At 41.7% G+C, this 25,037-nt stretch overlaps 1 protein-coding gene across 1 annotated transcript in view; it reads right to left on the bottom strand.

Moving 5' to 3' along the window:
* Nucleotides 1–25,037, bottom strand: part of RNF31 (ring finger protein 31) — an 86,229-nt gene that overhangs the window by 11,673 nt on the left and 49,519 nt on the right. The window contains exons 13-18 of the mRNA XM_073632763.1: nt 24,622–24,795; nt 14,149–14,247; nt 10,359–10,448; nt 7,784–7,898; nt 7,580–7,698; nt 866–979 (exon numbers count right to left, since the gene is read on the bottom strand). Of these exons, the coding sequence (XP_073488864.1) occupies nt 866–979; nt 7,580–7,698; nt 7,784–7,898; nt 10,359–10,448; nt 14,149–14,247; nt 24,622–24,795 (711 nt within the window). The remainder of the gene's footprint in view (nt 1–865; nt 980–7,579; nt 7,699–7,783; nt 7,899–10,358; nt 10,449–14,148; nt 14,248–24,621; nt 24,796–25,037) is intronic.

Genomic DNA, 25,037 nt, shown 5'->3' with positions numbered 1-25,037 from the left:
TACCCATCAGCTTCAGTCCACTTTATATTAAACATTCCCTGCTTTAAGTACTGACCAGGCATGTGCAAATCTGTACTTTAGCAGTTTAAAATAACAGATTGGAAAAGGCATTACATAAACATAATTATTGTTCAGACATGCCCAGTAAAATCTTGTTGATAATGAGAGAAACAATCAATTTTACCAGGATTTTAACACTCTTTAAATGTGTATTTTTTTTTTTTTAATAAAATCTTTGCGTTTCAAAAAACCTTTAATATTGGTGCACCCATGGCAGATAATTCACAGAGCATTATGGGTTTTCTAAAAAGAGAGAACAAGACAAGGTGTTTTACTATGATTGAATTAGCATACAGAAAGTAGGAGTCACCACACTAGTTATTGAGCGCTGTAAACAGGCTTTCTTCAAGCAAAGCAGATAAGGATAGCATTGAAAACTTGAAAGAATTAGAGCTCTCTTTGTGCTGAAAATATAAAAATAAAACACTCTCATTAACAATATTTCATATTTACACATTACATTTCCCTTTAGCTCACCTAAAGTTATAAAGTCAAAACAGGAAAAAGCACAACCTGTAGAAAGAAGAGGCAATATTGCAGGAAGGTAAGTATATTGTCTCAAAACACAACTGTGGAGATGCTCCCTGGCTGCCCCAAGTGTTCAACCAGCTAAATGGTTACAAAGACCTGTTCACACCATATGCGATGGGCTCCGCTGTGCAGTCTTGCCCAACACAGTCCCAGTGCATAGATAAGGCAGTTTGCAGCCATGCCTCCTATAAGTTCAGTGCATACCACTGCAGTGGGTTTTGATGATGAATTGTTTAACAAAAAGTGTAAAACAGAAAAAGAAAGGTCTACTCACTGTAAGAAGTCTCTGTAGACGAGGCACCTCCCAGTCTCGCAGATAGAATAAGCAGTCTCTGGGATGATGGGCATGAAGAGACATTCTTACTGTGCAGGACTGGACTGTGCATTTCTATGGGACAAAATAAAGCCATGAATATTTAAGCATTGATAAAAAAAATGGCATCACCTAAACCCTAACCCTTTGATTGCCCCTAATGTTAACCCCTTCCCAGTCAGTGTCATCAGTACAGTGACAGTGCAAATTTTTAGCACCGATCACTGTATTAGTGTCACTGGTCCCCAAAAAGTGTCAGTTAGTGTCAGAATGTCCACGGCAATATCGCAGTCCCGCTAAAAGTCGCTGATCGCCACCATTACTAGTAAAAAAACTCATAAAGATATCCCATAGTTTGTAGACGCTATAAAACTTTTGCGCAAACCAATCAATATACACTTATTGGGATTTTTTTCAACAAACATATTTAGCAAAATACATAATGGCCTAAGCTTATGAAGAAATTGGATGTTTTTCAATTTTTTTATTGGATGTGTTTTATAACAGAAAGTAAAACATATTATAAAACAGCAAGTTGGGACTTTAAATGAGGCATGTTCAGTGTGGCCAAAGAATGAGTCAATAATAAAAAATATATGTATTTATTATCTAGACAGTAACAAACAGTCTCACATTGAATTACAACAATTGATAAACATACAAAATATATATTTTTTGTGTGTGCATTTGACTCTGACGGGCCCATTCTGCCACAGTTCCCGGTATGGACACCTTACGAAGCCTCCAGGTTTTGGTCTCGCAGGTTCCAGGCTTCGTTTTTTTGGGAGTATATTTGGGAATAGATTACCACTATCTCTTACATATAATTTAATCATGCTTCCTGTTTAGATAATATCATACTAGCTTATCTATATTTCTCTACAAATTTGGATGCACCTGCCCCTGAGGAAGTGTTTTTTTTTCCACGAAACATGTCGGGCATATCTGGATGCATCTTGTGTTTTATATAGATGGTCTATTGGATTTTAGCTCAGTTGGATTTAATATTATACCACTTTGTTTGAAAGTCACATAGAACATGGAGGACGATGTTTTATGTTACAACATGCAGTTTTTACTTTTATGCTATGATCTATTTTTAGGACAAGTCTTTAATATATTTTCTGTATGTTTATCAATTGTTGTAATTCAATATGAGACTGTTTCTTACTGTCTAGATAATAAACAAATGTATTTTTTATTAGTCACACATTCTTTAGCCACACTGAACATGCCTCATTTAAAGTCCCACCTTGCTGCTGTTTTATATTATATTAGGGATGGCGACGTATGGTTTCTTGCGTTTCATTTAAAGTCCCACATGTTCCCCTTTCTCCTTCCCCTCCTTTCTCATAAGTAAAAAATATTGTTTTTGTTGTTTTCAAAACTGTCGCTCTTTTTTGTTTATAGCGCAAAAAATAAAAACGCAGTGGTGATCAAATACCACCAAAAGAAACAGAGAAAAAAACCTTAGCGCCTTTGGATAAATAAAAAAACTGATCATCAAACTCTAGCTGCAGTAACAATTTGCTAAAAAGCAGGTAGCAAAAAACGAATGTAAACAACAGTTTGCTGCGCTTAGGGTTGATCAAATTCATGTAAACGTGCAGAACACACAAAACTTTAATAAAGTCCCATTAGGTGATGAAACAAAGTGCTCGTGCTTGAATTAACATGTACTGTGCAATGGTGCTCAGACTGGGTGCCCCACATAGATGTACACTCACCCTGGATGTTGACCAACTATCGCTAGTGTGGTCTCTCAAGCATGTGGGGATACCCCTAGGGAGCCTGTGGGGATGACTTCTCCTGCAAGAATGTACCTCATAGGGATGGAGGGAAATGGGTGCTCCGGTTTCCTCCCACACTCTAAAGACATGCTGGTAGGTTAATTGGATCCCGTCTAAATTGTCCCTAGTATGTATGAATGTGAGTTAGGGACCTTAGATTGTAAGCTCCTTGAGGGTAGGGACTGATGTGAATGTACAATATATGTAAAGTGCTGCGTAAATTGACGGCGCTATATAAGTACCTGAAATAAATAAATAAAATGACAAAGGAAAACCTTCATTGCGCAATGCCATTAAAATGGGTTTATTGAGTACACAAATTAAAAGAATTCCACTCACATTTATAAGTGCCTTATAGCCCTGGCACCCGGCATGTATAGCAGGTGATTTTAAGGGTAATCAGTCCTGATAAGGGAAGCCGCCGCTCTCGGCGTTCTGCTCGATTCCCGGGTAGTTTTGTATGGCCGGAAGTGACGCGATGTAACCTTCAACATTTCGGCCTATCACAAAGCCATTATCAGGAAGTAGTCAATCCACCATGTTTGTTGTGGGCATATATACCCTTACTTCGGATCTGATTGGTTAGTTAAATATAACACCTGCTACATACTCGGGAGAGTACAATCTATGTCAGACGATGAGTATAGGGAATAAACTGATATTGATATCTACAAACAATGATTGTATAAATATATTCATCCATATGGGATGAAAATAAAAGTAAAAAAGTGGAAAATAAAAAATAAGGAAGGTGGGATTGGGAAAAAATACAAGGCCCTCTTCTGCTGGTCATAGGCAATAAGTATAGACTCTTGCTCGATCACATTTAAAGGGGCCATCTAGCGGAGTAATAGGATATTACAATAAAAAGTGATAAAGGTGGATGTTGCAGGACAAATTACTAGGCGAGTATCAGTGATACAAACGTGATATAATAAATATGGTATATAAAGTGATCATTGAATAGGTTGGGTAAATTAGTGACTCATATGAACACTAAAAAGATTTATTAAATGATAAATTATTAGAAAGGTAGGAGTGGGAAAAAAATATAAAAACGTAAGATGACTAACTGGTCATATATAAAACATTCCATTCGAAATGGAAAAAAATTGAATAAATAAAATTGAGTTCATTAAAATAAATGATTGCACTAAGGGAATTTAATAATGATAAAATCGTAGGAGGTGACCTCTGGCGTTAATCTGTGATGAAACAGTTTAAATCTAGTTCTTCATTTAACCCTAGTGGTGTCAAAGTTTGTAATTCAAAGATCCATTTAGTTTCATTCTGGGATATCTTCTGGATCAGACTGGCACCCCCTCCAGGGTCTGTTGATGGTGTCAATTGCATAAAATGATAAACCAGCTGGAATAAAATACTTACAAAAAACCCCACCCAGGATTTGAAAGCATTTTATTCCAGCTGGGTTATCATTTTATGCAATTGCCACCATCAACAGACCCTGGAGAGGTGAAAATATGATCAAGAAGATATCCCAGAATGAAACTAAATGGATCTTTGAATTACAAACTTTGACACCACTAGGGTTAAATGTAGAACTAGATTTAAACTGTTTCATCACAGATTAATGTCAGAGGTCACCTCCTACGATTTTATCATTATTAAATTCCCTTAGTGCAATCATTTATTTTAATGAACTCAATTTTATTGATTCAATTTTTTTGCATTTCGAATCATTAGTATTCGAATGGAATGCTTTATATATGACCAGCTAGTCATCTTGCGTTTTATATTTTTTTCCCACTCCTACCTTTTTAATAATTTAAATATTTAATAAATCTTTTTAGTGTTCATATGAGTCACTAATATACCCAACCTATTCATTGATCACTTTATATACCATATTTATTATATCACCCTTGTATCACTGATACTCACCTAGTAATTTGTCCTCCAACATCCACCTTTATCACTTTTTAATGTAATATCCTATTACTCCACTAGATGGCCCCTTTAAATGTGATCGAGCTAGAGTCTATACTTATTGCCTATGACCAGCAGAGGGCCTTGTATTTTTTTCTCCATCCCACCTTCCTTATTTTTACTTTCCACTTTTTTACTTTTATTTTCATCCCATATGGATGAATATATTTATACAAATCATTGTTATTGTTTGTAGATATGAATGTTAGTTTAGTCCTTATACACATTGTCTAACATAGATTGTACGCTCCCCGGGTATGTAGCAGGTGTTATATTTAACCAACTAATCAGATACGAAGTAAGGGTATATATGCCCACAACAAACATGGCGGATTGATTACTTCATGATGATGGCTTTGTGATAGGCCGAAACGAAGGTTACACCGCGTCATTTCCGCCCATACGTAACTACCCGGGAATCGAGCAGAACGCCGCAAGCGGTGACTTCCCTTATCAGGGCTCATTACCTTTATTAATCGCCTGCTATACATGCCGGGTGCCAGGACTATAAGGCACTTATAAATGTGAGTGGAATTATTTTAATTTGTGTACTCAATAAACCCGTTTTAATGGCATTGCGCAATGAAGGTTTGTTATTTCCATCCATCCCTATGAGGTACATTCTTGCATGAAAAGTCATCCCAACCACACTAGCGATAGTTGGTCAACATCCAGCGTGAGTGTACATCTAATGTGGGGCACCCAGTCTGTGCACCATTGCACAGGAGATGTTAATTCAAGCACAAGCACTTTGTATCATCACCTAATGGGACTTTAATAATGCTTTGTGTGTTCTGCACGTTTACATGAATTTGATCAACCCTAAGCGCAGCAAACTGTTTACACCACCAAAAGAAAGCTCTATTTGTGGGAAAAAAGAACATATATTTTATTTGAGTACAGTATTGCATGACCACGCAATTATCAGTTAAAGTAATGCAGTGCCGTATCGCAAAAAATGGCCTGGTCATGAAGGGGGGTAGATCTTCCAGAGGTCAAGTGATTAAGGGAAGGGTGTAAACATAGCCTGCCCACAAACATATTATTAGCTGATAGGGAACTGCTGGTACACATGTCTATGCTGTCTACAACTGTTTCAGGGCCTGTTTACACCAGGTGTGTTAGGCTGCAATTTGTCTCCTTTACAAATGGGTCAGTTCAGGCCACCATTCTGCTGCATGCTGTACTTTTTGTCACTGCAGCACATTGCAAAGCAGTACACCACATTGCACCACTGAACAGAACTGAACTAAATGTGCTGTTTACAGTGCCTCAGCACCGGTACTGAAACAGCCCACACCAGCAGCTGCTTTCTAACACAGCTGTTAGTATTAACCAGACCTTAGGCTGTGGTCACTTCCCTTGGGTAACAACTAAGGGTATGTGTCTAGTTGTAGAAATGCTAATAAATATTACTACATGGCCACGCAAAGCTCCCAACTAGCTCTGCACCATGTAACCACAGGCGTTCCGCTGTGGGTATTCTTGGAGCTCCCCAATTACGCGCCAATTTCAGTGTCGGCCATACTGTGGCTCCCCAAAGGACTCCATCCTCCCCAAGTCCCCTTATTCTAAGTAGCTTGAGACTCTGTGCAACCTTATGTCCCCTTTCCTACCCCTCCTCCACCCTTCTAAACATCCCTTTATTTCCACCAGGTCTTGAACAACCAGTAGCATTCTCCCAGTGGTCATCTCATGGCTTCACAGAGGTCCACCATTTCCTTAAGTCCTGCAAGTTTCCCCCCTGGCCCTCAATCCAGGAAACTCACGAAGCACTGCCTGTGGAGTTTTTTTGTTACACCCAACTCTGCCACTGTGTGTCCTCCCTAAAACGTAATTCAAATTAACCCTTTTAAAAAACGGCCTTTGAACATACCTGCTTACATTCTCCTGACTCCCCGGGCACCATCTTGATGATATACTCCTCCCTAAATGTTATCGACTTTCCAAATTCCACCTCTTATAAATCCCTGTGGGAACGTCATCTAGCAACCTCTAGTGACCCTGAGGAGTGGAGTATGGTCTGATCTTCCACACTTAAATGTTTTTTTAACACTACTACCTTAGAGGCAGCATACAAGGTCCTCTTTAGATGGTATTGAGTCCTGGCCCATTTAGCAAGTTCGAACCCATCATACAGCGATAGATGCTTTAGGGGCTATGGCCAACACAGGGATATTGTTTATATCTGGTGGTCCTGCCCACCTTTAAAAGGGAGTTCTGGTCCAAGGTTTTTGCACTCCTCTACAACTTATTTCCACAACGATGCTAAGCTTGCCCTACTACATTGCCTGATCCAAGTCCTATTTTCATACCAAAAAAAGCTTGCAGCCCATTTGTTGCCACCAAATGTGCCATAACTAGGGCCTGGAAGAACCCTCTGTCTTGTTTGTTGTGGTGAACAGCAGTTTGACCACTGAATAAAAAGATGAATAATATTTTATATGATTCCCATGCCAAATTTCTTAAAGTGTGGGCACCTTGGTGGTTGTATGCTCTCCTAACCCTGCATCCGACCACTCTGAGCAACCTATAATTGACCTTATCTACACCAAAACCTGCAGAAACCCCACCTGACCCCTTTCCTTCCCCCTACCCCATTCCTTTATCCCCCCTCCTCTTTCTTCCTTCTCACCCCTAGGTCCCTGGACATCGGTCACAAACGCAGACCCACAGCTTACTCTGCGAGGTCCACCTGCTGATATTTTATAATTTAAAATTGCCATATTGTAGGTGTTCTTACCTATATTTCTACTTTATGCTCCTTTGTTACGATCCCCCTGCATTGGTGACCAGTTGTTTTGTAATTCTCAAATTCATCAATAAAAAATTATTATACCAAAAATGCTAATAAACCTCATGGAGTCTAGGCCTATGATCAAACTATTTACTGATAAAACAGTAAGTTACATATTACACCATTAAACAAATTACTCACATTTTTGGGGTGAAATGTATTGTAACATCCACTGCAGAACTGATGGCGACACTGAGAACAAATGAAGTGCATGCAACCACCTCGTGCAAGGGCATAGGAAAATTTGCAGTGTGGGCATGCTGGAAAAAAACATAAGCAATTTTTAAAGCTATACAACATTCCAGCCATGATGAGGATGAGAAAATAATTTTATAATCTACTCACTGATTCCATTTTCCTGCAGATATACAGCCAAGCCTTGCGCCTGATATTCAGCATCATTTTCTCTCTTCCAGTTCTGGAAATCTTCACAACTCAGATTTCGGTGCTGCTCCTCCCACTACAAAGAGTTAGGTAGTGAAGGACGAATGAAAAATAAGGGGAATTAGTTCACTGAAGTCAGGTCAAAAAGAGTTTACTGAGACAGGGCAGATGAAGAAAGACACGCAGGAGCTTTGACATACTGGTGATGAAATGCTCTAAAAGGACTTTACATGTGCACAATTACCCTATAGAAATTACTTTATACACTGTTTGAAGGTTAATTCACTAGCACTTTTGGGACTATGATGTTGCAATACCCACACTCTAAGCCTAACTCTAGTCAACAATTGGTTGGATAGGTTTTTATCTCTGCCTGTGAGCCCGGGGGGGGGGGGGGGGGGGGTTGGTTACCCCTTAATTCCTGGGAGAGTGGTTGTTACTAGAGTGGTTGTTACTAGGAACAGGAAGGCACAGACAGCAATAAAAAACGTCATTGACAGTACTTTCCTCACTCACCAGATGTTCGCGAGCGCCCCCCCTTCTCCTGCAGCCTTCTGGGACATATCACAGGTCCCAGAAGACTGCGGGGCCATTCCATTCACAAAGTGCAGCGCGACTCGCGCATATGCAGTAGGAAACCGGCTGTACAGCCGCAAGGCTTCATTGCCGGTTTTCCTTAGTTACGATGCTGGCACCTGCACCTGAAGCCGATTGAAGAATCAAGCCAATTGAGGACATTGCTGGATCTCTGGACAGGGAAGTGTCCTTATATTACAAGTCATCAGCTACAGTATTTGTACATATGTTTTGTTTTTGTAAATATGTTTTTTATTTGCCTTAATATACATTGGGGTAGGCAACTTTAAAGGAGGTGGAGATCTACCTGAACAACACAGAAGAAGTCAAAGATCACCGGGCACAGTGTCGCCTTCTCACACCTGATTTAAATGTCTATCTGGAGGATTACCGTGTCGTAAATGCGTGCATTGCATGGCACAGCAATCATGGGTTTAAATCAGGTGTTGAGAAGGCAATATATCGCCTCCTCATCACCTAGCAAAACACACTTGGATCGCTTTTCAGAGGAGCAGCACTTGTGCTCGTTACACGTAAAGTTAGGGGGTGGTAAAACAGCATTATAAAATTCAAGTCTATGGCTAAGCGCACATTGCACTGCACCCACAGTGTGGGTGAACTGCAACACATCAGTGTGAAAGCAGCTCTATACTATTATGCCCAGTGTATTGCTTCGCACTGACCTGAAGATCTCCTCTTTCCTGCTGCTGGCACTTCTCTGGAGACCGCTAGACGGGATAAGAGGTGGATTGCAGTTGGTATTACTCCGCATGGGACAGGAGCTAGCACTACAGAGGGGGCATGCGTCTCTTGCTCCCTTCTACAGCTCTAAGTTTACAAGTAGTCCCTCTGCACTGCACTCTGTTTGATGCTCTGGAATGGAGGAGGGGCAGCATGCCCAGACCGTGATCTACCAGTCACCTGTCCGCAATCTACTGGTGGATTACAATCTACAGATTGCCGACCCCGATATACATTTTAATACAGATAGGTCTCCTTCTGCCTCCAGCCTATAAATGGACAATGAAGAAGATTGAGTACAGTAATGAGGTCAACATTCTCCTCTCTTTCTGTGGGCATTTTCCTCACATCTGACTCCTAGTATTTGACCAAATCGGATTGCTGATATTCCGGAGATGGCCACTATCAATACAGATTCTGGTACTTATACTAGTTTTAAAAATATATTTGCAGATGAAATCTCATTTACAGATACTCACTCACCCCATAAGGTTCATATAAATCTTTTTTCAAGGGTTTTCTGGCTAGCCTGAGGGCATCACAGGTCCTTCCTCTTTTCCTATGGTGGTCCTTACTGCTGCACTTCATGATGTCTAGGTAATGAGGTGTTAGCACCATGCAGTGTAGAAATAATCTGAGCCCAGACTGCTTGTTAACATCCCACCAGGGGCCAAGTCTATGACAGCCTGGGTTTAGTGAAAGTGGTCTAGGTGATGCTGGACATTATTTAACCCAGTAGAGTTCGATTATCTAGTGTCAAAAATGAATTACTGTGTGAAACAGCCCTGAAGTCAGGATGGTTATCACACCAAATGCTGCTTTTTATTTTATCTTTTAATGAGCTATTCAGGTTTTGGGCTGGAGTTCTGCTTTAAAATGGCTTATTAAACACTTGCAGTGGTGTCCACCACCTCCTTAAAAAGTGATCCAGTTGGAAAGCAATATTTTGCTTCTTTACCTCCAGCTTTAACAATGCTGCAACTATCTGCATAACAAAGTTACAGGGAGTTTGCGGCAAAGTTGACTTTCGATCATGTGACAGCCAATCACAGTGGTCATGCAATGGTACAAATTCCTGCCCTCCCCCACCCCTGACATTATAATCCAGTTTAAACGGTTGCTGGGTCTGGGTGGGAAGGGCTTAACCAGTGAGAAAGTAGCTTGGACCTGCAACAGTGACATCTTATAGTCCATCTTCCCATGCATTTGAAGCACTTACTAGTCTCTTGCAGTTCCTGCAGAAACTACATTTACACTGAGGACATTTGACATCTAGTTGATCTCGTTCATAAATGAATCCAAATGAGCACTGAAATAGAAAAATAGCAGTTTACTTACTTAGCTCAGCACAACAACTTGGAATAAATAGAACAATAATTGTACTGTTTTATTTTAAATGGACCAAGATTTATATATATTTCCTTAAAATGGATGCACGTGTAGATATTGTGTGAGCATAACACTTCTAGGTATGTATTACCTCTTGCAAAGTTCACAGTATGCCTCGACCATGCATTATTGTGTTTTCTCTATAGGAGGATGGAGCCTTTTTTCTTTAGGCATCATACAGGTTCAGCATCTGCTCCCTGAATCGAAATGGTTCAGAGTTGACAAATTCATGTAAAACCTGGTACCTATGTGTTCATAAATGTCTGACACAGATGTGCCCCCTGTTGCAGCTTTACACCTTGTGACTTGATACAAACTAAAGGGGAATGAGGAAATTGTTCCTCCTGCTTGAAGCAGATTGATGGCATCATCTCAACCTAGGCAAAGTCACTGGTTTGCAGACCAATGATTGTGGAGGAGATTTTCGGAAACAGGATACCGTCGCTGTATATTGTGGCATGTCAGGAATTTATGCAGACTTGTAAAGGTATTGAAATGTCCACTTTAACCACTTAATGACCGCCCACCGCATATATACTGCGGTAGGGCAGCCCTACTGAGCGAAACGACGTACCCATACATAGTTTAGTGCACAAGTCACTGTGGGCACGTGCGCCCGCTGCGCAGCGGGGGAGCCGATGCGCGGGTCCAGCAGGCTGCGATGTCCGGCGGCCACCCGCAATCGCACTTCAGAGAGGCAGAACGGCTCTCTGAACAAAGCAGATCCCATGTTCTGACAGGAGAGTGGTGTGAGATCGTCTGTTCCTAGTGATCAGGAACAGCGATCTCTCTGTAATCGCAGCCAGTCCACTTCTCCCAGTTAGAAACAACTCCCAGGGAACACTTAACCCCTTCCCTGCCAGTGCTATTTATACAGTGATCAGTAGCTATTTTTAGCTCTGATTACTGTAATAACATCACCAGTCCCCCCAAAAAAAGTGTCAAAAGTGTCCGATCTGTCCGCCGCAATTTTGCAGTCCCGCTAAAAATCGCTGATCACTGCCATTACTAGTTAAAAAAAAAAAAAAAACACCCATAAATCTATCCCCTATTTTGTAGACGCTATAACTTTTGCGCAAACCAATCACTATACGCTTATTGCGATTTTTTTTACCAAAAATATGTAGAAGAATACATATTGGCCTAAACTGATGAAGAAATTTGTTTTTTTTTTAAATTTTTTGTTTTTGGATATTTATTATAGCAAAAAATATATATATTTTTTTGGTTTATAGCGCAAAAAATAAAATCTACAGAGGTGATCAAATACCACCAAAAGAAAGCTCTATTTGTGGGGAAAAAATTACATCAATTTTGTGTGGTTACAACGTTGCACGATCGCGCAATTGTCAGTTAAAGCGACGCAGTGCCATTTCGCAAAAAAATGGCCTGGTCATTAAGGGGGTAAATCCTTCCAGTCCTTAAGTGGTTAATAAGGATGAAGAGAAAATCTGCAGCTGCTGAGCAAAAGTAAAAAAATAATGTTTGTTTGCACATTTACCATTAGCTTCACCAGGCCGTCCTAACATGTCTAAATAAAAAAATATGCAAGAATTTCTAAAAACAATGATCTCAGTATGTCTCAAAGGATCCCAATATGTTATTTTTCATACATGAATTACTTTTTTTTCTCAGCAAAACAAACATTTTACTGCCGAAAAACACACAAGTATTATCAGTATGGACTTGTTTGGTTATAACTTTTGGGATTTCTGATTATAATAGATGAATTCTTGTTCCATAGTTTGTAAGCAATCTGATGTAAACATCTGGCCCTCAATTACCATGAAGTTAACCACTTGAGCGCCGGAAGGTTTTACCTCCTTTACGACGAGGAAATTTTTGCTATTCAGCACTGTGCTACTTTAACTGGACATTGCACGGTCATGCAACACTGTACGCAATTTATTTAATTTTTTCACAAAAATAGAGCTTTCTTTTGGTGGTATTAGATAATCACTGGGTTTTTTTATTATGTAAAAAAAACCACACACAACAATGTTGAAAAAAAAACACAAAGCAATATTTTCTACTTTCTGTTAAAGAACATATCCAAAACAAAAAAACAAAACAAAAAAAATATTTTTTCATAAATTTAGTCCAAAATGTATTCTGCTACATGTGTTTGGTAAAAAAAACAATCCCAATAAGTGTATATTAATTGGTTTGTGTGAAAGTTATAGCGTCTACAAACTATGGTATATATATTTGAAAATTGATCAATCCGGATGTACTGAGAGCCACCTCTTTTCTTAAGGTCCCAAAATGCCAGGACAGTACAAATACCCCCCAAATGATCCCTTTTTGGAAAGTAGACAGTCTGAGGCATTTGGTAAAAGACATGGTGCTTTTTTTTTTTTTTTTTTTTTTTTTAACATACTGTCACCGGTGGAGTACAGTGTCATCATATGACTGGTGTGGCAGTAATCAGGGATACAGACTGGTGACAGCATGTAAAAAAAAAAAAAAAAAAGTTATTATTCAATTTTTTTAAATATCTGTTTCTTTTTTTACATCCTGTCATCAGAGTAACTCAGTGTCACCACTGTATTACTCTGGGTGGGTGATCAGGTTTTTGTTTTTTTAACACTGTTATTGCTTATACAGTGATTATCACATTATAAGCAATAATTTTGACTGTCATGAATGGGTTAACAATTCATGAACAGCTTGCTTATGGTTGTGATCTGTGATTGGCTAAGCTAATCACATGGTACAGGTAGCCCTTTCCTTTGGGCCGATCACAACAGTAAGCAAGCCGTTCATGGATGGAAAGCTATTCATGACAGGTTGTTTACAGTGTTATGTGATCGCTATGATCAATTGATCAATCATAGGGATAACATGATACCCAGTTATCGTATACCAGTAACAATCAAGATCGATTTGATCTGATACTTTTACAGGCCTGTTTACATTGGACCAAAACCGGAAGTGATAAACTACTCGTTACTTCTGCTTTCTTAAACCATAGAGATGATCATGATGTTCCAGTCCTCAGTCATCTCTAGAGTCATCTGGCTTCAGTCCCGGGCTCTCCGATGGGACGGGAGAGCTCAGAAAGGTGAAGGGAGGGACCCCCTTCCGCTGCCTGTAAAAGTGATCCAATGGCTAATTAGCTGCTAGGAGTGCTTTTACATTACAAAGCATCGCTGGTTTGAAGAGCTGCAGCCCCCAATTTATCCTTCGCGTACTTTCATTACTTTTTTTTTTTTTTTTTTTTTTTTTTTTAGGATATGTGTCTTTCATTGTTTTTTTTTCTCATGTGGGTGCCATAATACTTTTGAGAAACCTTGCTACTGTCATTACATTGGCTGGTTTGATGACTGTGCTCTATTGTTTATCTGCTATTTATACTATAATGTATTTGACCAGGCAAAATGTATACTATATTACTTTTACATTTTTGTATCGTAAAACCTTAATGAAACATGATTTAAAAAAAAAAAAAAAAAAAAGAAAAGAAAGAAAGAAAACAAGAGCTGCAGCCATCATCCCGGTATAACACCTTCCACCTGGTGACATACAGGTATGTTATGGTGGCTGAAGTGGTTAAAAAAAAAAAACCTAATGCCCATCAGTTAAGTCTTTATTAAAGCAGTTATTCAGCAAATACTCACATGAGTGCACCAGAGGAACTTTGGATCTTTCATCAGGGTTCGCTCTGTCAGCTTTTTGTGGAACAAATCGTATGCATCTACATCCAGAGTATCCCGTAACTAAGATAAACAACAGAAGACACCATGAAAGTACTTCTCCAGAATCTCCAAATCTTTCAGCAAACCACATCAGTTTCACTCAACCAGAGTCTACACCATGGAACATCCAAATACATTATGTACAGTAACTTGTCCCTTTGGTGATCAAAAGTCACTGATACCTAGATGCCCAGGTCATATTGACAGCATTCATCTGCAGGCCAAAGTCTTTCTTTTTTGTCAACGGAGTCTTCAAACTGCATGTGATCACTCTGTCAGAGCCAACCTGACATAGGTCATCACATTCTATGGAACCAGCTTGGCTGGTTTGACAGCAGAGAACCTGACTGTAGCTGAGATTGAGAACCAACGTCTGCAAGAAGTGTCAGCTGCTGGTTTACATAGAGGATAATATATACTCATGTATTCCTGATGTCAAGGAACGATAATATACAGACTGCAGTGTGAGGGAGTTAAAGAATATGTAACCCAACATTTCATATTCCTGATATTTACTACATACAGCCCTGGCCAAAAGTTTTGAGAATGACACAAATATTAATTTTCACAAAGTCTGCCACCTCAGTTTTTATGATGGCAATTTGCATATACTCCAGAATGTTATGAAGAGTGAGCAGATGAATTGCAATTAATTGCAAAGTCCCTCTTTGCCATGAAAAATAGGATTTTTATAACAGCTTACCTGTAAAATCCTTTTCTTGCAGTACATTACGGGACACAGAGCCACAGTAATAACTATGGGTTATGTGGCACCTTCAGGTGATGGACACTGGCACACCCTAAACAGGAAGTTACCCATATAACCCCTCCCCTTACTGGGAGTAACTCAGTTTTGTAGCAAAGCAATATACATGTAACCAGAAAGAGGGGAGGGGTCTCTTTGTCCCGTGATGTACTCCAAGAAAAGGATTTTACAGGTAAGCTGTATAAAAATCCTATTTTCTTTATCGTACATCACGGAACACAGTGCCACAGTAATAACTGTATGGGATGTCCCAGAGCAATGCCACCTGAGGGGAGGGGACACAAACAAAAGTAGGGTGCAATCAGACCTGAGGACCTATACTGCTGCCTGCAGCACACTGCGCGTAAAGGCCAATATCCTTATGGCTTCTTACATCCACCTGATAGAATCTGGTGAATGTATGGACTGAAGACCAGGTTGCGGCCTTGCAGATTTGAGCCATGGAGGCTTGGTGATGCACTGCCCACGAAGCACTAACAGCCCTGGTGGAGTGCGTTTGACCTGAAAAGGTGGAACCTTCTTCTTCAAGCCATAAGCTTGAATAATTACCTGCCAAATCCATTTGGCAATAGTGGATTTCAATGCTCCCTGTCCTTTCCTAGGACCTTCAGGCAACACGAACAAAACATCTGTTTTTCGAATCTGAGCAGTTGCCTTCAAATAGATCTTGACTGCTCCCACTACATCCAAAGAGTATAGTGACTTTTCTTCCTTAGAACAGGGTTCTGGAAAAAATGAAGGTAAAACAATATCCTGGTTTAGGTGAAAACCTGAAACCATCTTTGGCAGAAAGCTAGGATGCGGACACAATACTACTCTATCCTTGTGAACGATTAAATATGGCTCTTTACAAGAAAGAGCCACCAACTCTGATACCCTTCTTGCAGAAGATATGGCTACCAGAAAAACTAGCTTCCTTGTCAAAAGGATCAAAGGAATATGTCGTATCGGCTCAAAAGGCTGGTTCTGTAATGCTGACAGAACTAAATTCAAATCCCAAGGGTTCAGGGGTGCCCTAACCGGTGGATTAAGCCGCGTTACCCCCTGTATAAAGCTTTGGATCAAAGAATGCGAAGCAAGCGGACGCTGAAACAATACTGATAAGGCCGAGACCTGGCCCTTGACAGTACTCAAGGCCAGTTTCATTTCTAGCCCCATTTGCAGAAAGGCAAGAATTTTACCCATGACATACTTCCTAGATGGACAACTCCTGGATTCACACCAAGAAACATATGCCTTCCAGACTCTAATAAAGGACTCTGGAAGCTGGCTTCCTTGCATTAATCAAGGTAGGCATCACTGAGCCTGAAAGCCCACCATTCCTTAGAATGTGGGTTTCAATAGCCAAACCGTTAAATTTAGCACTTTTAAAGTAGGATGGAACACTGGTCCCTGCGATAGCAGGTCTGGATGTGGTGGTAGGGGCCATGGGGCCCTTACCACCATCTTTACTATTTCTGCATACCAAGATCTTCTGGGCCACGCTGGGGCCACAAGAACTACCGACTTCCTTTCCTGCTTGATCCTGCGAAGAAATGGAGGTAGCAGCAGAATAGGAGCAAATGCATAAATTAGTGAGAACTGATCCCACGGGGTCACCAACGCATCTGTTCCACATGCGAGTGAATCCCTTGTTCTTGACAAAAAGTTGTCGACTTTGTTGTTGAACTTGGACGCAAACAGATCTACATCCGGGATGCCCCATGTTAGGCATATAGCCGGGAAAATGTTGGGGTGAAGGGACCATTCCCCCGGGAACTACTGCTGGCAACTTAATCTGCCTGCCAGTTCTTTACCCCTGGAGTGAAGATTGCCGAAATGCACGGCACATATTTTTATGCCCAGGTTACGATATGGTTTACCTCTCCCTGGGCTGCCTGACGGCTGGTGCCCCCTTGGTGATTGATATAAGCCACTGCTGTGGCATTGTCGGATTGAATCCTGACAGGAGAATTCTGCAACCTGAATATCCAGGCCCTTTGGGCTAGACGCGCTGCTCGAATTTCTAGAATGTTGGTGGGCAAGGTCCTTTCGGTTCTGGACCATTTCCCTTGAACAGACGCTTCTTCCAGGACTGTTCCCCAACCTGAAAGGCTGGCATCTGTTGTTACCACCTTCCAGGTAACCGGTAAGAAGGATTTCCCCTTCTGCAGATTCTCGGAAATAATCCAACTGAGGCTCTGGCGCACTTTTGGCGACAAACGCATTGGAAAAACTAGTGCCCTGACCCCTTGGACCAGCTCTCTTATGGCGCTGATCTTCGCCTGGGGTAAAAACACCTTCTTCTGGGCTGTTTCTATGATCAAACCCAAGTACTCTAATCTTCTCACTGGCTTTAAAGAAGAATTCTCTAGGTTGATGACCCAACCTAGGTATTCCAGGTAGTTGACTGTGGTGACCACGCTTTGGTCCAAGTGGTCTACCGACAGGTCTATTAAGAGCAGGTCGTACAGGTATGCTATTATTGTTATACCTTGAGTCCTTAATCTGGCCAGGGGAAGGGCCAGAAGTTTTGTAAACACCCGAGGTGCAGTAGCTAGACCGAAAGGCAAGGCTACAATCTGAAAATGAAGTCCTTCTACTTCAAAACGCAGATACTGTACTTCTGGTGAGCGGGGAAAATAGGTACATGCAGGTATGCATCCTTGATGTTGATTGATGCCAGAAGCTCTCCCCCTTGTATGATGGAGACTACTGATCGGATTGATTCCATGCGAAAAGAGCGATTCCTCAGGAAGCAGTGTAGATCTTTGAGAACTAGAATGGGCCTGACATCCCCATTTGGTTTTGGTACCATGAAAAGGTTTGAATAGAACCCTGACCCCTGCTCTTCCACAGGAACCAAGATGACCTTTTGTGACAAAAGTCGGTCTAACGCTAGAAAGAGAGACTCCTTTTTCTCTGGATCTTTGGGGACATTTGACCTGAGGAAGTGAGGAGACGGGAATTCTCAGAACTCTAGTTTGTAACCTAGAGCTATTGTGGAGACCACCCATCTGTCCCAAAACTCTTCCTGCCAGACCTTTGAGAACTGCAGAAGTCTTCCCCCCACTCGAGCGAGTGGGGGCGCCCCTTCATAATGCTTTAGCATTCTGTCTTGCGGGTTTCCTCCCCCAGGATTTTTTTTGTCCCTGGGGTTGACCCTGAGGTTTACCTCTTGAACCTGACGGTGGAGGCCGTCGTGACTGCCTGGAGGCTGATGCCCCTGGCACTGGAGAAAAAGCCAGTTTAAATGAGGGACGTTTACTCTTTTTCTTAACTGGTAAAAGGGTACTTTTCCCTCTTGATATTTTTTGGATATATTTGTCCAAATCCTCCCCAAACAGCCAGGGGCTTTTTGTATGGCGCTTCGGCTGACCAACTTTTTAACCATAAGATTCTACACATATGTAAAAACCCAAGTGTAAGGCGAGAGGTTTGAAGAATAGAATCTCTGATTGCGTCAATTGCAAAGCACAAAGCTGCTGGCAGGTCAGCTAATTCCCTGGCCTGCTGTTCAGGGAACACCTTGAGTACCTGTTTCAAATGGTCTCTCAAGGACTGACATACCCCAATTGCCGCCACTGCAGGTTGAGCCACTGAACCTGCCAGGGAGAAAATGTTTAACAGGAATTCTAATTTTTTTTATCAGTTGGATCCCAAAGCATTTGCGCATTGTCAACCGGACAAGTCAAACTTTTATTCACATTATATAGCAGCGTCAATTGCTGGTATACTCCACATCTTAGTAAATTTTTCCTCCATAGGATAAAGTGTTGAAAACTTTTTAGGAGGAAAAAAGTGCTTATCTGGGTGATTCCACTCAGAATACATAAGCTTTTCTAGTAATGAATAGACAGGAAAGGCACGCAAGGCTTGCGGAGGATTTAGTGAACCCAAACAGGAAGTGGGCTCTTCAACCGACTCCGTTAAGGGTAGCTTAAATGTGGCGCGGACCATTTCAGTAAGAGAATGCACCAGCAACGTCTCAGCGTGTGAAGCTGAAGAAGGTCCTTCTCCACTTGATTCCTTGGAATAGGAATCATCAGCCTGTTCACGGTCCCCTGAGGGGGATTCATCTTGCCCATTCCACAGTTCCTCAGTTTGGGGATCCTGGGTGGTAGAAGGGGACCTAATGCGTTTTCTTCCACTCTGTAAAGACGTGATTAAAGCCACTAATCTTTCCTCTAAACCACTCATAGCTGAGGAGAAACCCTGCTCAGTTATATAGACAGGGGCTTAAGTGTGGGAAGCAATTGCAGCCCCTGATGACTCACTCTGACCAGCCTCCTTAGTACAGGATGGTGTTGCAGAGGGAAGATCCCTAGGACCTGAGGGCAACCCCTTTGTGTCCTTGGTCTTTGTGGCATTTGAACTACCTCCTCTAGTCATAGTGCTGAGCACAAACGCAGAGGTACCACCAAAAAAAATGCACCCACTGCTAAGCAATAGTCCAGCAACTGCCGCTGCTATTAAGATCAGCCTGATGCTTAAAGTAAATGTGCCTGGGAATGCCTGTGTCACCCACTCACATGTTACCCATCCGCTCTGTGTCCCTCCTAGCTGTATGCACCTGAAAAAGGCGCATTTTATAGCTATTCAGCCCGCGTTGTGGATGTTAAATGGCGCCAATGCCGCTAAGTCCCGCGCCTATCCTCCGACCACCCTTCGCGCCCCCTACCTCATCTATTTTAAAATAGAGCTTTTTCCCGTGTGAGCGGGCTCCGATCCAAACCAAACCGCATGGGGGAGGACTGGGGTGGATGAGAGCTGCCGAAGGGAACCGCCGTAATGGCGGCGGGAGCGGCGCGGCACACCGGCATCTAATGTTATGCTCCCTCTGCCTGGAGGAAAGCTATCCAGGTGGGGGGACATACCTAGGAGAAGAAAACCCCCCTTTCCCATGACTTTACCTGGAGCCTGGGCTGGAGGAAGCGTGCTGCTTGAGACACAGAGGCAAGACTGACAAGCATGGAACAGGTACGTGCTCTTGACAGCCACCGGTGGCGACTATAGGCATAGCAACATTTACTTTAAAGGAGAAAACGCACAAGAATTAGAAAAATTCCTTAGGAATCTCCCTCACCTTATCCAGCTGCAGGGTTCTGTGGTAACAGACCTAATCTTCACCTCTCACATGGGCTCCATTGGAAAACCTTCAGGGACTGGGGCCCCCTTTTTAATCGGGGGATCCACAGCCATGGGCCTGTAAAAAGCACCCCGCCAAGAATATGGCTGAAAAAAAACAAATACTAGATCCCGGGGTCCAGCTCTAAAAAGAGCAGCGTTACAGGTAAAACCTCGTTTCTTCGGGCACGAGGCCCAGGTACCATTCAATTCGGCCTGGAAAAAACATTTTGAATGGATCCGGTTGCATAGTGTGCCCCAGTAAAGAATATTCCAGCGGAGCTCAGCACAGCACATCTTTACTCGTGACCAACACCTAAGACACTGGCGAAAAAAACTAAGGTACTCCCGGTAAGGGGAGGGGTTATATGGGGCATTGAAGTTCCTGTTTAGGGTGTGCCAGTGTCCATCACCTGAAGGTGCCACATACCCCATACAGTTATTACTGTGGCTCTGTGTCTCGTGATGTACGATAAAGAAATGAACTTAATCCCCCCCAAAAAAAACATTTACATTGCATTTAAGCCCTGCCACAAAAGGACCTGATATCATGTCAGTGATTCTCTCTTTAACACAGGTGTCAGTGTTGACGAGGACAAAGCTGGAAATCACTCTGTAATGCTGACCGAGTTAGAATAACAGACTGGAAGCTTTAAAAAGGAGAGTGATGCTTGAAATCATTGTTCTTCCTCTGTTAACCATGGTTACCTGCAAGGTGCTTTTGCACAGGCAAGGATATTGCTGCTTTTAAGATTGCGCCTACATCAACCATTTATCGGATCAAGAACTCCAAAGAGAAAGGTTCAATTGTTGTGAAGAAAGCTTCAGGGCACCCAAGTCCAGCAAAGGCCAGGACCGTCTCCTACAGTTGATTCAGCTGTGGGATCGGGGCACCACCAGTGCAGAGCTTGCTCAGAAATGGCAGCAGGCAGGTGTGAGCTCATCTGCACGTACAGTGAGGCAAAGACTTTTGGAGGATGGCCAGGTGTCAAAAAGGGCAGCAAAGAAGCCTCTTCTCTCCAGGAAAATACATCAGGGACAGACTGATATTCTGCAAAAGGTACATATTAAACTGCTGAGGTCTGGGGTAAAGTCATTTTCCTGATAAATCCCGATTGTTTGGGGCAACCGGAAAAAAACCTTGTCCGGAGAAGAAAAGGTGAGCGCTACTATCAGTCCTGTGTCATGCCAACAGTAAAGCATCCTGAGACCATTCATGTGTGGGGTTGTTTCTCAGCTAAGGGAGTGGGCTTACTCACAATTTTGCTTAAGAACACAGCCATGAATAAAGAATGATACAAAAACATATTCCGAGAGCAACTTCTCCCAACCATCCAAGAACAGTTTGATGACGAACAATGCCTTTTCCAGCATGATGGAGCACCTTGCGATATGGGAAATGTGATAACCAAGTGGCTTGGGGAACAAAACATCGAAATTTGGGGTCCATGGCCAGGAAACTCCCCAGACCTTAATCTTAATCCCATTGAGAACTTGTGGTTAATCCTCAATAGGACGGTGAACAAAAATAACCAACAGATTCTGACAAACTCCAAGCGTTGATTAGGAAAGAATGGGCTGCCATCAGTCAGGATGTGGCCCAGAAGTTGATTAACAGCATGCCAGGGTGAATTGCAGAGGTCTTGAAAAAGAAGGGTCAACACTGAAAATATTGTCTCTTTGCATAAACTTAATGTAATTGTGAATAAAAGCCTTTGACACATATGAAATGCTTGTATTTATACTTCAGTATACCATAGTAACATCTGACGAAAATATCTAAAAACTCTGAAGCAGCAGACTTTGTGAAAATTAATATTTGTGTCATTCTCAAAAGTTTTGGCCAGGGCTGTACTTGTATGAGGAAGTATCCTGTTCTCTTTGTGTGAAAACCCTGATCTTCCTGTCAGTCCCTCTGCTTACGCATTGAAAACTGACCACACTAAGCAGGAGATCACAGCGTGGTCAGTTCTCTAGCTATGCTAGGAACTTATCCTGCTCTCCTTCCTCCAATGATCAGACATATACTGACACGCCCCCTCCCCCCATGTTTCTCCTTCCTTAGCTTTTTATGCAGCTGACAACAGAAGTTAGGTGATTACTTATAAAAAAGGGAAAAAAGACAGTACGTATATATTTTTTTTATATCCACACACAAAGGTTTTGGTTGATTTGTTTTACAAGGTGAAGGGGTTACATTTATTTTAATGAACATCTATGACAGCAGATGGAAAAACAATAAACTGAGCCATTACGGAAGAATATAGGACAATTCAATTTAAAAACAAAAATGACAAAACCTATGCACATATTTACAATGCAATAAAGTGTGTATGTAAATACAATACATGTTTAGGTTTGGACAGAGTAGGGAAAGGTTAGCTCTTCTGTCAGTTATATTCCATCAAGTTTTTATTACTTCACCCCTCTGTTTGTCCTAGTGTCTATTGTTAAGGGAATAGAAAGTACGGGAAAATTACATTTTCTTGAATTATCACAAGAGAAAAGAAAGGGTGAAAAGAAAGGGTAAATCTTCTAATAGGGACAGCTACTCTGTAGCACGGACCGGATGAATTTTGATCTGTGTGTGGCCATCCATATTTGACAGAAATTGATCATTAGATCAACTTCTGTCGAACAAACTTGAAAACCTCTCTCGATTAGTGTCTGCAGCTGTTGATCAGTGTATTCTTACAGCGGAGAATCCCGCTATCAGAATACAATGTCCTGGCGTGGGTGGATTTCTCCATCCACCTCGTTTTTGTGGATGGAGGAATCTGTGGCCAGCTTAAGATGAGAATCCCCTCCCCTTAGAGAAGATGAACTTTTATTTCCTATTGCATTTCCAGTACAGAAAGGGAAGAAAATCTCCCCAGCAGGATACCAGCTTGACAAGGGTTTTAACCCTTCTTTACTCTATCCAAAATGAAAAAGAAATGTTTTGGCTTTATATTCACTTTAATTCAACAAAAATATTGGGACAATGTGCCAATGCACATTCAAATTAATATGAGTAAAGGTGAATGGCTCTAAGAGGACTAAAAATAATTAGGTGAATTGGAAGCAATGCTTATTTTAGATTTTATCATCATGTTACAGAACTGTGGTGAGCTGTGTTAATCTGATTTTATGTAAACTGTCATGAAATGTGCTTGCAACCTACAGTATCTCACACAAGTGAGTACACCCCTCACATTTTTGTAAATATTTTATTATATCTTTTCATGCGACAACACTAATGAAATGACACTTTGCTGCAATGTAATGGGAAGGGATAATGCTCTGTTTCAGAATATCACAGTACATGTTGGCATTCATGGTTCCCTCAATGAACTGTAGCTCCCCAGTGCCGGCAGCACTCATGCAGCCCCAGACTATGACACTCCCACCACCATGCTTGACTGTAGGCAAGACACACTCCTCTTTGTATTCCTCACCTGGTTGCCGCCACACACGCTTGACACCATCTGAACCATATAAGTTTATCGTGGTCTCATCAGACCACAGGACATGGTTCCAGTAATCCATGCCCTTAGTCGGCTTGTCTTCAGCAAACTGTTTGTGGGATTTTTTGTGCATCTTTAGAAGAGGCTTCCTTCTGGGACATCAGCCATGCAGATCAATTTGACGCAGTGTGCGGCGTATGGTCCGAGCACTGACAGGCTGACCCCCCACCCCTTCAACCTCTGCAGCAATGCTGGCAGCACTGATACATCCATTTCACAAAGACAACAACTGGATATGACGCTGAGCACCTGCACTCAACTATTTTGGTTGACCATGGCGAGGCCTGTTCTGAGTGGAACCTGTCCTGTTAAACTGCTGTATGGTCTTGACCACCATGCTTCAGCTTAGTTTCAGGGTCTTGGCAATCTTCTTATAGCCTAGGCCATCTTTATGTAGAGCAACAATTCTTTTTTTTCAGATCCTCAGAGAGTTCTTTGCCATGAGGTATCATGTTGAACTTCCAGTGACCAGTATGAGAGAGAGAGCGCGATAACACCAAATTTAACACACCTGCTCCTCATTCACACCTGAGACTTTGTAACATGAACGAGTTGCATGGCACCGGGGAGGGAAAATGGCTAATTGGGCCCAATTTGGACATTTTGACTTAGGGGTGTACTCACTTTTGTTGCCAGTGGTTTAGACATTAATGACTGTGTGTTGAGTTATTTTGAGGGGACAGCAAATTTACACAGTTATACAAGCTGTACACTCACTACTTTACATTGTAGCAAAGTGTCATTTCTTCAGTGTTTTCACATGAAAACATTTAATAAAATATTTACAAAAATGTGAGGGGTGTACTCACTTGTGAGATACTGTAAAAAAAAAAAAAAAAGTAATAAATTCAAGATATAGCATCCTACATGCAGCTTTATGACCGGATTAATTTTATCCTTCTGCCTATCACTTTTGTTCTGTGCATCTTCTACACCTGGAGAGTAAAACACTCAGTAAAATTGCTCAGTGGCTCTAGATATGCTGTCACATAAGAACAGCCTTTTGCTTAAACTTACCAAGATATCCAATGTAGAGAAATAATGCAGGAGTTCACCCTCATCGCTAATTTCAGGCTCCTCACATGCTGGACACACCATGTCTCTGATGTGTTTCTCCTTTACTGCAACTGTAAAGTGCATCCGAAAGCAGTCAGGGCAGATACAACACTCACATGAAGTGAGAGAGCGCATCTATGGAATAAAGCAGAAGGGTAAAAAGACAGCCAGATGTGGTCACTGTACCTTTTCATAGAAAATAGAGGCCACTCAGGCTTACAACTAAACAGCAACTAGACCATTAGGAGTTGTAATATATCAATACGAGGTCTCGGATGTTCATTCCCAGCACACCCCAACTAGAATCATGACGTTCAATGCACTCCAATTGTCGCATGAGATACCGCTGTGAGAACATTTCTGCTACCTTAAGCTTC

This window comes from Aquarana catesbeiana, linkage group LG01 (assembly GCF_042186555.1).
Source record: "Aquarana catesbeiana isolate 2022-GZ linkage group LG01, ASM4218655v1, whole genome shotgun sequence".
NCBI lineage: Eukaryota > Metazoa > Chordata > Amphibia > Anura > Ranidae > Aquarana > Aquarana catesbeiana.
Note: the sequence above shows the minus strand (reverse complement) of the source record. Positions and strands in the feature narration are given on the sequence as shown.